Source organism: Pogoniulus pusillus, chromosome 11 (genome assembly GCF_015220805.1).
Source record: "Pogoniulus pusillus isolate bPogPus1 chromosome 11, bPogPus1.pri, whole genome shotgun sequence".
NCBI classification, from domain to species: domain Eukaryota; kingdom Metazoa; phylum Chordata; class Aves; order Piciformes; family Lybiidae; genus Pogoniulus; species Pogoniulus pusillus.
This window is the reverse complement of record NC_087274.1, coordinates 4,504,091-4,520,425: the sequence shown is the minus strand read 5'-3', so window position 1 is coordinate 4,520,425 and position 16,335 is coordinate 4,504,091. Positions and strand designations below refer to the sequence as shown.

The 16,335-nt window shown below is 51.5% G+C and overlaps 1 protein-coding gene across 5 annotated transcripts in view; it reads left to right on the top strand.

Annotated features, from left to right (window-relative positions):
* Positions 1–16,335, top strand: part of ABCA5 (ATP binding cassette subfamily A member 5) — a 70,891-nt gene that overhangs the window by 43,726 nt on the left and 10,830 nt on the right. For all 5 annotated transcript variants that reach the window (XR_010303939.1, XR_010303940.1, XR_010303941.1 and 2 more), the window contains exons 20-29: positions 494–695; positions 1,492–1,661; positions 4,539–4,672; positions 5,524–5,661; positions 6,922–7,035; positions 8,048–8,218; positions 11,019–11,132; positions 11,876–12,013; positions 14,319–14,393; positions 15,409–15,500. Coding sequence is in view for 2 of the 5 variants with exons in the window: in XM_064150656.1 (XP_064006726.1) it covers positions 494–695; positions 1,492–1,661; positions 4,539–4,672; positions 5,524–5,661; positions 6,922–7,035; positions 8,048–8,218; positions 11,019–11,132; positions 11,876–12,013; positions 14,319–14,393; positions 15,409–15,500 (1,348 nt within the window). In the remaining 3 variants the exon portion in view is untranslated. The remainder of the gene's footprint in view (positions 1–493; positions 696–1,491; positions 1,662–4,538; positions 4,673–5,523; positions 5,662–6,921; positions 7,036–8,047; positions 8,219–11,018; positions 11,133–11,875; positions 12,014–14,318; positions 14,394–15,408; positions 15,501–16,335) is intronic.

Sequence of the window (16,335 nt, the reverse complement as noted above, 5' to 3'; positions counted from 1 at the left end):
CTAGGGCTCTGTCACCCTCACAGGTTAAAAAATCCTCCTCATGTTCACATGGAACTTCCTATGCCTCAGCTTCCACCATTGCCCCTTGTGCTGTCATTGGGCATCAGCCAGCAGAGCCTGGCTCCAGCCTTCTGGCACTCACCCTGCACATCTTTATAACCACTGATGAGGTCACCTCTCAGTCTCACTTCTCCAAGCAGCACAGCCCCAACTCCCTCAGGCTCACAGGATATTAGGGGTTGGAAGGGACCCAAGGAGATCATCTAGTCCAACCCCCCTGCCACAGCAGGACCACACAATCTAGCTCAGGTCACAGAGGAACACATCCAGACAGGCCTTGAAAGGCTCCAGAGAAGGAGACTCCACAACCTCTCTGGGCAGCCTGTGCCAGTGCTCTGGGACTCTTACAGTAAAAAAGTTCCCCCTTGTGTTTCCAGCCATGTAGCTCTGGCAGAGCAGCTCATTTGCAGAGCTTTACTCTTCCCTTTTCCAGATTACAGTGTGTTCAGTTCCCAGCAAGTACAGGATGAAATGGACACCAAATCCCTGGATGATATGGAGCAGAGCCTGCTGATGCTGTCCGAGACGAAGGCACCAGCCATGAGCAATGCAGCCCTCTGGAAGAAGCAGGTTTCCACCATAGCCAAAGTCCATTTCCTTAGCCTGAGGAGGGAAAACAAATGTGTGAGAGTCATGTAAGTATTGGAACTTTGTCCTTTTCTACACACAAGTCTCCTCCAGACCTGTTTGAAAGACACCAGAGAAAGGGCAGGATGTGATTAAGGGCCAAGAAGATGCTCAGAGGGCTGCAGCAGCTCTGCTATGAGGACAGGCTGAGAGAGTTGGGGCTGTGCAGCCTGGAGAAGAGAAGGCTTTGAGGAGACCTTGGAGTAGCCTTCCAGTATCTGAAAAGGGCTACAGAAGGGCTGGGGAGGGACTATTGACAAGGTCTTGTAATGACAGGAGGAGGAGGAATGGGTTTAAACTGGCAGAGGGGAGATTGAAACTGGATGTTAGGAAGAAGTTGTTTGCAGTGAGGGTGGTGAGACAGTGGCACAGGTTGAGGGTGGTGAGACAGTGGCACAGGTTGAGGGTGGTGAGACAGTGGCACAGGTTGTCCAGGGAGGTTGTGGAGAACAGAAGCACAGAATGTGATCAAAGATCACATTCTGTGCTTCTGTGCTCCACAACCTCCCTGGAGGTGTTCAAGACCAGCTTGGATAAGGCCTTGAGCAACCTCTTCTAGTGGGAGATGTCCCTGCCTGTGGCAGGGGGTTGGAACTGGATGATCCTTGAGGTCCCTTCCAACCCAACCCATTCTATGATGCTTCCCAGAGTTGCACTTACAAAAACACCAAGTCTGAAGGTGTCCCTCAGTGTTGGGTAGATGCTTTTTGGGGGTGAGGGGAGGTGTTGCTGACAGCATGCAGATGTGGGGGGGATGACTTGCACTGACGTTTTTAATCAGACTGAAACTTTCTTTCCTTTCAGGTTGTTGCTTTTTCTGATTTTCCTTGTGGTTCAGATTTTGTTGTTTTTCATCCACCACATCATCAAAAGTTCTGTAGCTCCTATCAAACTTGCTCCAGATTTGTACTTGCTGAAGCCTGGAGAGGACTATCACAAGTACAGGAGTCGCCTCCTGCTGCAGAACTCCACAGGTAGGAGAGCAAAGGTGGGCTGGCTGCTGCCTCCACCTCTCTTCAGCATAGTGTTTCATGTGCTGGTGTGCTGGTTTGAAGCTAGCCAGAATGTTTTGGTGAGGAGAGTTAGACTGTAGGCTCTGTCTCACAGAGAGAGTGATTGGCATTGGAATGGGCTGCCCAGGGAGGTGGTGGAGTCACTGTCCCTGGAGGTATCACAGTGTCATCAGGGTTGGAAGAGACCTCACAGATCATCAAGTCCAACCCTTTACCATAGAGCTCAAGGCTAGACCATGGCACCAAGTGCCACGTCCATCCTTGCCTTGAAGTGCCCCAGGGACGGCGACTCCACCACCTCCCCGGGCAGCCCATTCCAGTGTCCAATGACTCTCTCAGTGAAGAACTTTCTCCTCACCTCCAGCCTAAATCTCCCCTGGCACAGCCTGAGGCAGTGTCCTCTCGTTCTGGTGCTGGCCACCTGAGAGAAGAGAGGTGTTCAAGCAAAGCCTGGATGAAGCACTTAGTGCCATGGTCTGGTTGACTGGCTAGGGCTGGGTGCTAGGTTGGACTGGCTGAGCTTGGAGGTCTCTTCCAACCTGGCTGATTCCATGAGTCTAAAAGAAAACAATGGTGATGACTACTTCACTCATAGGTTTGCTGAGATGTAGAAGAACAAGAGCACAAATATAGATGTCAGAGTGTCTCTCTGGGCTTGGGCTGCACTTGGCTCTCTAACTTGCTGCCTGGGGCTGCTTAGTCTGGAGAAGAGAAGACTGAGAGGGGATTTGATAAATGTTTATAAGTATCTGAGGGCTGCCAGGAGCAGGGGACAGGCTCTGCTCACTGCTCCCTGGGACAGGACAAGGAGCAATGGGTGTAAGCTGCAGCTCAGGAGGTTCCAGCTCAACACAAGGGGGAACTTCTTTGCTGTAAGGGTCCCAGAGCACTGGCACAGGCTGCCCAGAGAGGCTGTGGAGTCTCCTGCTGTGGAGCCTTTCAAGGCCTGTCTGGATGTGCTCCTCTGTGATCTGTGTTAGATAGGACTGTCCTGCTCTGGCAGGGGGGTTGGACTCAATCATTTCCTTGGGTCCCTTCCAACCTCTAACATCCTGTGAGCCTGTGACTAATCCTTCTGCTTCCTACACCCCCTGGCCAACCCTCCAAACTCACCTTGAACATAAGGCAAGGTCTGGGGTAAGATAGAATCATAGAATCATATTATCAGTGAGGCTGGAAGAGACCTCCTAGGTCATCCAGTCCAACCTATCCCCCAGCCCTATGTAGTCAACTAGACCATGGCACTAAATGTCTCATCCAGTCCTTTGTTGAACACCTCCAGGGATGAGAGGAAGGTGGAAGGATGGTTGGGAGCCCCTCCTGGGGACTCTGGTTTCTGGGGGGGCTGTTGTGTTTCTGTAGTACCTTTTTAACTTGTCTACTTCTGTTTGTAGCTGTAGATACTGTAAATAACTGCTTGTACATTCTGCTAAGCTGTAAATGTAAAGCTTCATTCTTCCAGTTTCCAGTCTAGTCTGGGTGATTTCCTTAAGTGTGGGGAGGGCAGGGATCACCCAAGCAGTCACAGCTGGGGGGAGGGACTGTGTGTGACTTCTGTGGATGGGGACAGTCTTTCTCCTTGAAATTAACCCAAATGAAGAGTTTCAGGTACCCAGAGATGGCAGAGAACATCCCCCACACACTCCCCATCCCTTAGGGGTGAGGGGTGCTCCATCCTTTATGCCTTAGGGATTGGTTCAGAGATGTTCCTCCTCTTAGTGCCATAGTCTAGTTGTTTGGACAGGGTTGAGTGCAAGGTTGGGCTGGATGAGCTGGGAGCTCTCTTCCAACCTGGTTGATTCTATGATTCCTATGTCTGGGAGCATAACTGTCTTGAGACAGAAAGATGAAGAAGCTGGGCAGGGAAACCCTTGGATACATCAGCATTAAAACCCTCCTCTCTGGTAGCCTTCTCCTGTGTCTTGAGACAGAAAGATGAAGAAGCTGGGCAGGGAAACCCTTAGATACATCTGCATTAAAACCCTCCTCTCTGGTAGCCTTCTCCTGTGTCTTGAGGCAGAAAGGTGAAGAACCTGGGCAGGGAAACCCTTGGATACATCAGCATTAAAACCCTCCTCTCTGGTAGCCTTCTCCTGTGTCTTGAGACAGAAAGATGAAGAAGCTGGGCAGGGAAACCCTTAGATACATCTGCATTAAAACCCTCCTCTCTGGTAGCCTTCTCCTGTGTCTTGAGGCAGAAAGGTGAAGAACCTGGGCAGGGAAACCCTTGGATACATCAGCATTAAAACCCTCCTCTCTGGTAGCCTTCTCCTGTGTCTTGAGGCAGAAAGGTGAAGAAGCTGGGTAGGGAAACCATTAGATACATCAGCATTAAAATCCTCCTCCAAGGCATGTTGGAAACTGAGGTTTTGGTTTCAACTTAGGTTGTTTTACAGAGGTGGAGCAGCAACCCAAGGCAAAAAGAATTAGTGAGGCTGTCTGAGCTGTTGGGAATTGGTGCTTGATCCAACTTCATTTCTCCAGGCACTGTGTCAAAGTGCTGCTGGTTTCCTGCTCTCTTAGCAAATTCACTGTGCTGCTGAAAGTTGGAGTACCCTGACAATGCTTTTTGGCATCTCCTCTTCCTCACTGCTGCAGAAATCAATGAATTGGGGAATGCAAGCAAAAAAATTGCCTTGAATTCTTTGTTGGAGGCTGAGTGGGGAAGCCAAAAACCATCCAGAATAGCAGAGGATTTTTTTGGTGGGCTTGGGTAAGGACTTGGTGATCTTTCATCAGGGAGTTGTATCACTGATGGGAAAATACATCAATGATTGGGTGTAAAAATACTCCAAGGTGGTGATAAGTAATTGTGGTGTTCTCTCTGTCTTCCCCCAGAATCAGATATCAGTGACATTGTCCACTCCCTTGGGAGCATGAACATACTCCTGGAGATGTTCAATGACAGTGATTATGTCTCTGCTGCCCCTCACAGTGCAGCTTTGAACGTGTTTGACCTTGAATCCAGGCAGGTAAGATGGACAGATCAGCTTGGTTGTGTCCCAAAGAGCAGACCCACAGTGCATGAAGGGCTGGGTTTGTTGTACTCTGCCTGAAGAGCACAGACTGAGTTACAGGAGCAATTCATGTCCTGTCAGACTGCTTATACAAGAGGCCTGCAAAGACCACTTGTGTCAATGGGATGGAAATGTTAGCAGAGTAAATGCTTGCACAGATTGCATCACCTTGGATGGGACCCTCAGAGGTGTGCCCAGGTGGGCAGCAGAGCCAATGGCATCCTGGGCTGGCTCAGGAGCAGTGTGGCCAGCAGGACAAAGGAGGTTATTCTGCCCCTGTACTCAGCACTGCTCAGGCCACACCTTGAGTCCTGTGTCCAGTTCTGGGCTCCTCAATTCAAGAGAGATGTTGAGGTGCTGGAAGGTGTCCGGAGAAGAGCAGCAAGGCTGGGGAGGGGCCTGGAGCAGAGCCCTGTGAGGAGAGGCTGAGGGAGCTGGGGGTGTGCAGCCTGAAGAAGGGGAGGCTCAGGGCAGAGCTCATTGCTGTCTGCAGCTCCCTGAAGGGAGGCTGTAGCCAGGTGGGGTTGGGCTCTTCTGCCAGGCAAGCAGCAACAGAAGAAGGGGACACAGTCTGCAGTTGTGCCAGGGCAGGTCTAGTCTGGATGTTGTTAGGAAGTTGTTGTCAGAGAGAGTGATTGGCATTGGAATGGGCTGCCCAGGGAGGTGGTGGAGTCTGTGTCCCTGGAGGTGTTGAAGCCAAGCCTGGCTGGGGCACTTAGTGCCATGGTCTGGTTGCTTGGCCAGGGCTGGGTGCTAGGTTGCCTTGCATGCAGAAGAATTAACACAGCACCTCCTCTTCTTTCCAGAACTATGTCTTCACACTGGTGTTCAACAGCACCATGGTGCATTCCCTGCCTGTCCTGATGAACATTGTCAGCAACCTGCTGCTGCGCAGCCTCAACGCAACCGACAGCATCCAGGTCTGGAGCAACCCTTTTGTTCAGGTAAGGAGCACAACAGGCACCACCTGTGGGCACAGAGGGGTTCATAGAATCAACCAGGTTGGAATAGACCTCCAAGCTCAGCCAGCCCAACCTAGCACCCAGCCCTGGCCAAGCAACCAGACCATGGCACTAAGTGCCCCAGCCAGGCTTGGCTTCAACACCTCCAGGCACAGTGACTCCACCACCTCCCAGATGATCTTGAGGTACACAGAATATGTGTGCTGGCAGAGAATCATGGAATGGGTTAGGTTGGAAGGGACCTTAAAGATCATCTAGTTCCAACCCCCACCGTAGGCAGGGACACCTCCCACTAGAACAGGTCACTTGAAGCCTCATCCAGCCTGGCTTTGAACACCTCCAGACAGGTTGTGGAGCACAGAATCACAGAGTGTGATTGAAGTCAACCTGGATAACCTGTGCCAGTGTCTCTGCACCCTCACTGCAAAGAGCTTCTTCCTAACATCCAGTTTCTATCTCACCTCTGCCAGTTTAGGTTGGAAGGGAGCTCAAAGATCATCCAGTTCCAACCCTTTGCCATAGGCAGGGACACATCCTACTAAAAAAGGTTGCCCAAGGCCTTATCCAACCTGGCCTTGAACACCTCCAGGGAGGCTGTGGAGCACAGAAGCACCCAATGTGATCTTTCATTCGGTGCTTCTGTGCTCCACAACCTCCCTGGGCAACCTGTGCCAGTGTCTCACCACCCTCACTGCAGAGAACCCTTTCCTAACATCCAGTTTCAATCTCCCCTCTGCCAGTTTAAACCCATTCCTCCTCATCCTGCCATTACAAGACCTTGTCAATAGTCCCTCCCCAGCCTTCCTGTAGCCCCCTTCAGATACTGGAAGGCTACTCCAAGGTCTCCTGGAAGCCTTCTCTGCTTCAGGCTGCAGAGCTCCAAGTCTTGTAGCCTGTCCTCATAGCAGAGCTGCTGCAGCCCTCTGAGCATCTTCAGAGCATTTACAGTCATGTTCCAGTTCTGAATCTGTTTTTTTTGATCACATATCTCCTGGTGCTGAAGAAATGAGGAGGAAGTTGTTGAGCAGGAGAGTGGTGAGAGGCTGGAATGGGTTGCCCAGGGAGGTGATTGAGGCCCCCATGGCTGGAGGTGTTTAAGGCCAGGTTGGCTGAGGCTGTGTGCAGCCTGCTCTAGGGTAGGGTGTCCCTGGGCATGGCAGGAGGGTTGGAACTGTCTGCTCCTTGTGGCCCCTTCCAACTCTGGCTGATTCTATGATTCTAAATCTGATTTTTGTATTTCAGAATCTTCCAGACACAATTTTCAGGCTGGAGATCTACTTTGAAGCTGTGCTGCTGGGGATCATCATTACTGGAATGCCACCCTATTTTGCCATGGATAATGCAGAAAACCACAAGGTAAACTCCCAGGTGTTGATTCAGAGACTGCACAGGTACTTAAAAGCTTTGAGGGGTCTGAGGGAAGTCCTTCAGAGGTGTTTTAAACATCAGCTTCTGCCATGAGAGGTGTAGGGCACAGCAGAATCAGTATTAACCAGGCTGGAAAAGACCTCTAGGGTCATTGAGTCCAGCTTATCACCTAACCCTTCTAATTAACTAACCCATGGCACTAAGTGCCTCATCCAGCCTCCTCTTCAACATTTCCAGGGATGATGACTCCACCATCTCCCCAGGCAGCCCATTCCAAATGGTGATCGCTCCTCCTGTGAAGGATTTCTTCCTAATGTCCAGCCTAAACCTGCCCTGGTGCAGTTTGAGACTGTTCTGTCCAGATCAGGCTGGAGGGGGCTCTGAGTGACCTAATCTACTTAAAGATGTCCCTGCTCACTGTTGGGGAGTTGGACTAAACCTTCTGTCATAGACTCAACCAGGTTGGAAGAGACCTCCAAGCTCAGCCAGTCCAACCTAGCACCCAGCCCTGGCCTATCAACCAGACCATGGCACTAAGTGCCTCATCCAGGCTTTCCTTCAGCACCTCCAGGGGTGGCCACTCCACCTCCCTGGGCAGCCCATTCCATGTCCTGGAAGGTCTATTAGATGTCCTGGCTCTTCCTCCACCCTTCTGCTGATGGAGGAAGCAAGGGCAGGAGGAAAACAAAGGCTTGGGCCATTATGTCCCCTCCCAAAGAGATGAACAGGTACCCACAGGTGGTTAGGTACTTGTGAAGTGTCTTGCCCAGCAGTCTGGATGTGACTGCTGTTGGCTGCTGTGGGGAGAGCAGATCTGGGCCAAGCCTTTTTGCTTCCCATGGAAATGCTTTTGCTGCTCCTTTGGCACCACCTGTGAGCCACCCTGGTGGAAGCAGTGTGTTAGGGGGAGCAACCTGATCCTGCTCAGGCTGAGGCAGCTGAACTCAGGTTCATTTTAATGAGCATTTAATTAACACTGCATCTCCTTTCCCTGTTGCAGATCAAAGCCTACACACAGCTGAAGATTGCAGGGCTCTATCCCTCTGCTTACTGGACTGGGCAAGCTGTTGTTGACCTCCCACTCTTCTTCTCCATCCTTGTCTTGATGATTGGCAGCCTCTTTGCCTTCCATTACGGTGTTTATTTCTACGTGGGCAAGTTTCTTGCTGTGGTGAGTCTGGAGCAGATGCAGGGATGGGAGGGCCTGGTTAGGTTGTTCTCTGCAGGTGTTTATTGCTCTCAGATGGCTTAGCAGATATTCTCCAATTCATAGAATCACAGAATGGTGGTAGGGACCTCAAAGATCATCTAGTTCCAATCCCCCACCACAGGCAGGGACACCTCCTACTACAGTAGGTTGCTCAAGGCTTCATCCAGGCTGGTCCTGAGCATCTCCAGGTAGGTTGTGGAGCACAGAAGCACAGAATGTGATCTTTGATCACATTCTGTGCTTCTGTGCTCCACAACCTCCCTGGGCGACCTGTGCCAGTGTCTCACCACCCTCACTGCAAAGAACTTCCTCCTAACATCCAGTTTCAATCTCCCCTCTGCCAGTTTAAACCCATTCCTCCTCATGCTGTCATTGCAAAGACCTTGTCAGTAGTCTCTCCCCAGCCCTCCTATATCCCCCTTCAGCTACTGGAAGGCTACTCCAAGGTCACCTTGAAATGTCAGGAGGATGGTGCCAGTGATTTTTGTAGTGCTGTCCAGTGACAAAACAAGAGGTAATGGGCACAAAGTTCAGTGTAGAGAGCTCTACCTAAACATGAGAAGAAACTTCTTCACTTTGAGGATGGTAGAGCACTGGAACAGGCTGCCCAGAGAGGTGGTGGAGTCTCCTTCTCTGGAGTCCTTCCAAACCTAGCTGGACACTGTCATAGAATCATAGAATTAACCAGGTTGGAAGAGAGCTCCAAGATCATCCAGTCCAACCTAGCACCCAGCCCTGGCCAAGCAACCAGACCATGGCACTAAGTGCCCCAGCCAGGCTTGGCTTCAACACCTCCAGGCACAGAGACTCCATCACCTCCCTGGGCAGCCCATTCCAATGCCAATCACTCTCTCCAGTGTAACCTGCTGTAGATGACCCTGCTTTGGCAGGGGAATTGGATTTAGAGGGTCTGCAGAGGTCCCTTCCAACCCCTTTCTTTCTGTGGTATACATAGGAAATACCTAACTAAAGCTGCTAGAATGGGAACTGCACCAAACTGCTGCAGCTTTCCATGGGCAAAACCATTCAGATCTCAGAATTTCTTTGAGAACTGCAATAAAATGGAGCTTTAAAATCCCAAGGTCTTCCAAGGAAATGCTCAGCCCTTCCTCTCTCCCTGCTTGCTCAGCCTGTTGGTAATTGCTCCATGTACGTTGCTGTGCTGCTAACAAGAAGGTTGCAGTGACTTTGGACATAGCTCAGCTCTGCAGTGAATTGGCAGTGTGTAATTAAATTGAAGAGACTACAAATCTTCATCTCTTTGGTACTCAGAGCTGACTTCCCTGAGATCTTGGCAGTAATGGAGAAGAATCAGATCTTTTTCCAAGCTGCATGGCCAGCAGCTCCGAGTTAAGCAGCTTTGGGATGTGAGCTCTCTGCTGCAGAGCTGCTTTGCATCTACCCTTGGTTTAGGGTCTGCACACCTTGAGTGCTGTGTCCAGTTCTGGGCTCCTCAATTCAAGAGAGATGTTGAGGTGCTGGAAGGTGTCCAGAGAAGGGCAGCAAGGCTGAGGAGGGGCCTGGAGCACAGCCCTGTGAGGAGAGGCTGAGGGAGCTGGGGGTGTGCAGCCTGCAGAAGAGGAGGCTCAGGGCAGAGCTCATTGCTGTCTGCAGCTACCTGAAGGCAGGCTGTAGCCAGGTGGGGTTGGGCTTTGCTGCCAGGCAAGCAGCAACAGAAGGGCAGGTCTAGTCTGGATGTTAGGAGGAAGTTGTTGTCAGAGAGAGTGATTGGCATTGGAATGGGCTGCCCAGGGAGTCGCTGTCCCTGGAGGTGTTCAAGAAGAGCCTGTCTGAGGCACTTAGTGCCATGGTCTGGTTGCTTGGCCAGGGCTGGGTGCTAGGTTGGGCTGGCTGAGCTTGGAGGTCTCTTCCAACCTGCTTGATTCTGTGATTCTATGGAGGTATTCCAAACACACCTGAACATTATGATCCTGGGCAACATGTTGTGGGGGACTCTGCTTTAGCCAGGGTGGGGTTGGACTGGATGATCAGAGGGCTGGACAACCTCTCCTGTGAGGATGGACTGAAAGAGTTGGGGCTGTGCAGGCTGGAGCAGAGGAGGCTCCCAGGTGACCTTCTTGTGGCCTTCCAGCATCTGAAGGGGACCTCCAGAAAATCTGGGGAGGGACATTTTAGGCTGCGAGGGAGTGACAGGACTGGGGGGAATGGAGCAAAGCTGGAGGTGGGGAGAGTCAGAGTGGACATGAGGAGGAAGTTGTTGAGCAGGAGAGTGGTGAGAGGCTGGAATGGGTTGCCCAGGGAGGTGGTTGAGGCCCCATGGCTGGAGGTGTTTAAGGCCAGGCTGGCTGAGGCTGTGTGCAGCCTGCTCTAGGGTAGGGTGTCCCTGGGCATGGCAGGGGGGTTGGAAGTGGCTGATCCTTGTGGTGCCTTCCAACCCTGCCTGATTCTGTGATTCTATGTATTGATCTCCAGAGGTCCCTTCCAGCAGTCTGTGATTGCAGGAATGCCAAATCCTTGTTAAAATCTTTAAGTCACCATTTCTGGGAGCCTGTGCTATTGCAAAATGGGAAATGGTTTGAAGGAAAAAGGAGTGAGTGAGGCTTCTCCCTGTCCACAAATGCATTTGTTGGAGTCTTTAATAATATCTCTTCCAGGTACCCGGGTGGAAAATGCAGCTCAGGTGACAAAGATGAATCCAGAGTTATGTAGTAAAGTAATTTCAGATGACACTTTAAAAACAAAAATGCCCCCCCAGGGGTCTTGTTGTGCATTTCCTGAGCAACTTTTCCTGTCTTTGCAGATTTTCTGCCTGATTGGTTATGTTCCATCAGTTGTGCTCTTCACTTATGTGGTCTCCTTCACCTTTAGGAAAGTCCAAAACACAAAGGAATTTTGGTCGTTCATATTTTCAGTGGTGAGTAACTTTACCTTGAGTATGATGAGGCCACACCTTGAGTGCTGTGTCCAGTTCTGGGCTCCTCAATTCAAGAGAGATGTTGAGGTGCTGGAAGGTGTCCAGAGAAGGGCAGCAAGGCTGGGGAGGGGCCTGGAGCACAGCCCTGTGAGGATAGGCTGAGGGAGCTGGGGGTGTGCAGCCTGCAGAAGAGGAGGCTCAGGGCAGAGCTCATTGCTGTCTGCAGCTACCTGAAGGGAGGCTGTAGCCAGGTGGGGTTGGGCTCTGCTGCCAGGCAAGCAGCAACAGAAGAAGGGGACACAGTCTCAAGGAGGTCTAGGCTGGATGTTGTTAGGAAGTTGTTGTCAGAGAGAGTGATTGGCATTGGAATGGGCTGCCCAGGGAGGTGGTGGAGTCACTGTGCCTGGAGGTGTTGAAGCCAAGCCTGGCTGGGGCACTTAGTGCCATGGTCTGGTTGCTTGGCTAGGGCTGGGTGCTGAGTTGGGCTGGCTGAGCTTGGAGCTCTCTTCCAACCTGCTTGATTCTATAACAGGCTTGGAAGACTTAACTACCTCCAGAGCCACCAGAGCCTCTCCTTTTATTTAACTGTTGTCCTTAACCCACAGAGGTTTTGAGCCAATGTCTGTACCACTGCTATACCCTAACTGATAAAGCTTTCTAACATGTCTCAGATCAGCTTATTTATGCTTAGAGAGCCTGAACTGATTGAAAACTGAGCTGTTTTATCCTTTCCTTTGGTACAGACAGCTTTGCTCTGTACAGTTGTCACTGAAGTGGCCTTTTTCCTGGACTATTACCTCGTAACCAGCGTCCTGCATTATGTCTTCTCCATCTTCATTCCTATTTATCCCCTCATTGGCTGTCTGATTTGTTTTATCAAGGTAAGAAGGCACAGGAGTTGCACCCCAGAGCAGTTGCAGGGGGCTGAGGTTGGGTATGTGTCTAAATGGCAGCAGGGCAGTGGTTATCTGCCCAGTGCTGTGAGATCTCCTTTACCCATTTAACATGTGACAGAGTCCAGCAGAGAGCCTCAAGGATGATTAGGGGACTTGAGCATCTCCCCTGTGAAGAGGGACTGAGAGCCCTGGGGCTGTTTAGTCTGGAGATGAGAAGGCTGAGAGGAGATCTCATCCAAATATGAGGGGTGGGTGTCAAGTGGAGAGGACCAAGCTCTTTTCAGTGTTGCACAGCAATAAGACAAAGAGCAATGGGTCCAAAGTGGAACATAGAAAGTTCCACCTCGACATGAGCTAAAACTTCTTTGCAGTGAGGGTGAGAGACCCTTGGAGCAGGCTGCCCACAGAGGTTGTGGAGTCTCCTTCTCTGAAGTCTTTAAAATCCCACCTGGATGCATTCCTGTGTGGACTACCCCTGGGCAATCCTGCTTTTGTCAGCAGGGTTGGACTGGATGATCTCTGGAAGTCCCTTCCAAGCTCTTAACAATCTCTCATTCTGTGAACTGCAGCTGCTGGTGCAAAGTCACCTTCTTGCTGTAAGCAAAGTGCTGCAGGTTTAAAATGAGGGCAAAAGCAAGTCTTCTTTTCAGTGCTTCAAGTGCAAACCCAGTGATGGGAGATGGGTTACAAGACCAAGTGCAAGGTCCTGCATCTGGGTCGAGGTAATGCCAAGCACCAATCCAGGCTGGGCAGTGAGTGGCTGGAGAGCAGCCCTGAGGAGAGAGACTTGGGGGTGCTGCTGGATGAGAAGCTCAGCAGGAGCCAGCAGTGTGCACTTGCAGCCCAGAAAGCCAAGCAGAGCCTGGGCTGCAGCAGCAGAAGTGTGGCCAGCAGGGCCAGGGAGGTGATTCTCCCCCTCTGCTCTGCTCCACTCTGCTGAGACCCCACCTGGAGTACTGCATCCAGTTCTGGAGCCACTATTACAAGAGGGCTGTGGAGATGCTGGAGTGTGTCCAGAGCAGGGCCAGGAGGATGCTGAGAGGCTGCAGCAGCTCTGCTGTGAGCACAGACTGAAAGAGTTGGAGCTGTGCAGGCTGGAGCAGAGGAGGCTCCCAGGTGACCTTCTTGTGGCCTTCCAGGATCTGAAGGGGGCTACAAAAAAATCTGTGGAGGGATTTTTTAGGCTGTGAGGGAGTGCCAGGAGTGGGGGGAATGGAGCAAAGCTGGAGGTGGGGAGAGTCAGGCTGGCTGTGAGGAGGAAGTTGTTGAGCAGGAGAGTGCTGAGAGGCTGGAATGGGTTGCCCAGGGAGGTGGTTGAGGCCCCATGGCTGGAGGTGTTTCAGGCCAGGCTGGCTGAGGCTGTGTGCAGCCTGCTCTAGGGTAGGGTGTCCCTGGGCATAGCAGGGAGGTTGGAAGTGGCTGCTCCTTGTGGTCCCTTCCAACCCTGACTGATTCTATGAATTAGAAGTTGGTGGCTTTAAAATCAGGAGCAGCCTCAGAGACTGTGCTGGAAGTTTACTGGTGTCAGACTTGGGCAAACTCTGCAGAGCTCAGAAAGTGTTTGAGCAGCATCACAGAATCCTAGGACAAGGCCTAATGATTTGGGGCTGGAAGAGACTAGATTTGGATGAGGTATTGTGAAGAAATGTTTCACTGTGAGATTAGTGAAGCCCTGGTTGGACTTGGTGATCCTGAGGGTCTTCTGCAACCTGGATGTTTCTGTGCTTCTGTGGGACGTTGTGAAGAGGCTGCTGCTGGGTCACTGGAGACAGAGCAAGGGGGAATGGCCTCAAACTGAGAGTGGGGAGGTTTAGATTGGAGATTAGAAAAACATTTTTCCCAGAGAGTGGTCAGGGACTGGAATGAGCTGCCCAAGGAGGTGGTGGAATCACCCACCCTGGATGTGTGTAAGGGTGGTTTGGATGTGGTGCTTAGGGCTATGGTTTAAGGTGAATCTTGTAGAGTAGGGTTCTGGGTTGGACTTGGTGACCCTGAGGGGCTTTGCCAGCCTGCACATCTCTGTGACTGTGTGAGTGGAACAGGTTGCCCAGAGAGGTTGTGGATGCTCCACTCCTGCAAGTGTTCAGGGTCATGTCGGACAAGGCTCTGAGCAGCCTGACCTAAAGGATGTGCTCCTGGCTGAGGTGTTGGAATTAGATGATCTTTAAGGTCCTTTCCAACCCAAACCAGGCTATTACTGTCTGGCTGATCTGACACTGGGTGTGGTACAGGCCATCCATTCTCTGGTGGGTGCTTGGCTGCTCCAGTAGGCTTTGTTTTGTGTTCCCAGGTCTCCTGGAAAGGCAAGCGGATGAACAGAGGCTACTACGACCCATGGGACAGGCTGCTGGTGGCAGTGATTGCTGTGAGCTGTGCTTATTGGCTGTTCTGCCCTGCATGCTGCAGAGAATTGCTGAGTCCTGCTGGGCAGCCCCTTCTGTTCAGGCATCTTTATTAATAGAGATTTGATCTAATGCTGAGCGTGGCTGGAAGCCTGCAGCTTTGCAACCTGTTGCAGAGCAAACAGGATCAGTGAAGCTGCTGTGCCTACCAGCTCAGCATCTGCTGCCTCAGTAGGCTTATTAACAGTGCTGATGTTCATCCTGGTGATTGTGGGAGTCTGTGGTGCTGGGGGAAGAACTTCAGAGCAGGGACAGTCCCTTCCTGACTCCAAAACCCTCAAGCTGCTGGTTGTGGATGCTCCCTCCCTGGAGGTGTTCAAGGCTTTGAGCAACCAGGTCTAGCTGAGAAGTGTCCTTGCCCATGGCAGGGAGGTTGAAGTAGATGATCTCTAAGGTCCCTTCCAATCTAAGCCATTCTGTGACTAAATCTAAGCAGACTCCAGTTGTGCATCCTTAATATCAACCCAGTGAGCAGCATCTACTGATGCCTTTAATCTTCTCAGACACATCAGGCTGTATTTAGTCTTCTCAGAAGCATCAGGTAGTAGGGAAGAGCTGGAGCTCCTTGGCACTCATCACAGTGGTGGGATCACATACAGGGTCACTTAGCATCATTCCAGTAGCTGAAGGCCTACAAAAAATCTGGGAGGGGCTTTTTACCAGGCTTGTTGTGCCAGGACAAGGGGCAATGGATTTAAGCTGGAAGATTTAGGCTGGAGATGAGGAAGAAATTCTTTCCAGTGAGGGTGGTGAGACACTGGGACAGGTCCCCTCCCTGGAGGTGTTTGAGGCCAGCTTGGACAACACCTTGAGCAACCTGGGCTAGTGAGAGGTGTCCCCACCCATGGCAAAGGGGTTGGAACTGGATGATCTCTAAGGTCCCCTCCAACCCAAACCATTCAATGACTCCACAGGCTGCAGCAGCCTTGGAGGGCTGGCTGCAGTCTGAGTAAGCAGGGCTTGGTTTGTCTGTTTCAGCCCTACTTGCAGTGTCTTGTGTGGCTCTTCCTCCTACGGTATTTCGAGCTGAAGAATGGAGGGAAGACAGTCAGAGAGGATCCCTTTTTCAGGTGGGTCTGCAGTCAGAGAGGATCCCTTTTTCAGGTGGGTCTGCAGTCAGAGAGGTTCCCTTTTTCAGGTGGGTCTGCAGTCAGAGAGGATCCCCTTTTCAGGTGGGTCTGCAGTCAGAGAGTATCCCCTTTTCAGGTGGGTCTCCAGTCAGAGAGGATCCCTTTATCAGGTGAGTCTCCAGTCGGAGGGGGTCCCTTTTTCAGGTGGGTCTCCAGTTGGAGAGGTTCCCTTTTTCAGAGGGGATCCCTTATTCAGGTGAGTCTCCAGTCAGAAAGGATCCCTTTTTCAGGTGGGTCCCTTTTTCAGGAGGGTCTCCAGTCAGAGGGGATCCCCTTTTCAGGTGGGTCTCCAGTCAGAGAGGATCCCCTTTTCAGGTGAGTCTCCAGTCAGAGAGGATCTCTTTTTCAGGTGAGTCTCCAGTCAGAGAGGATCCCCTTTTCAGGTGGGTCTCCAGTCAGAGGGGATCCCTTTTTCAGGTGGGTCTCCAGTCAGAGGGGATCCCCTTCTCAGGTGAGTCTCCAGTCAGAGAGGATCCCCTTCTCAGGTGGGTCTCCAGTTAGAGGGGATCCCTTTTTCAGGTGAGTTTCCAGTCAGAGAGGATCCCTTTTTCAGGTGAGTTTCCAGTCAGAGAGGATCCCTTTTTCAGGTGGGTCCCTTTTTCAGGAGGGTCTCCAGTCGGAGGGGATCTCTTTTTCAGGTGAGTTTCCAGTTAGAGAGGATCCCTTTTTCAGGTGGGTCCCTTTTTCAGGTGAGTCTCCAGTCAGAGGGCATCCCTTTTTCAGGTGAGTCTCCAGTCAGAGGGCATCCCTTTTTCAGGTGAGTCTCCAGTCAGAG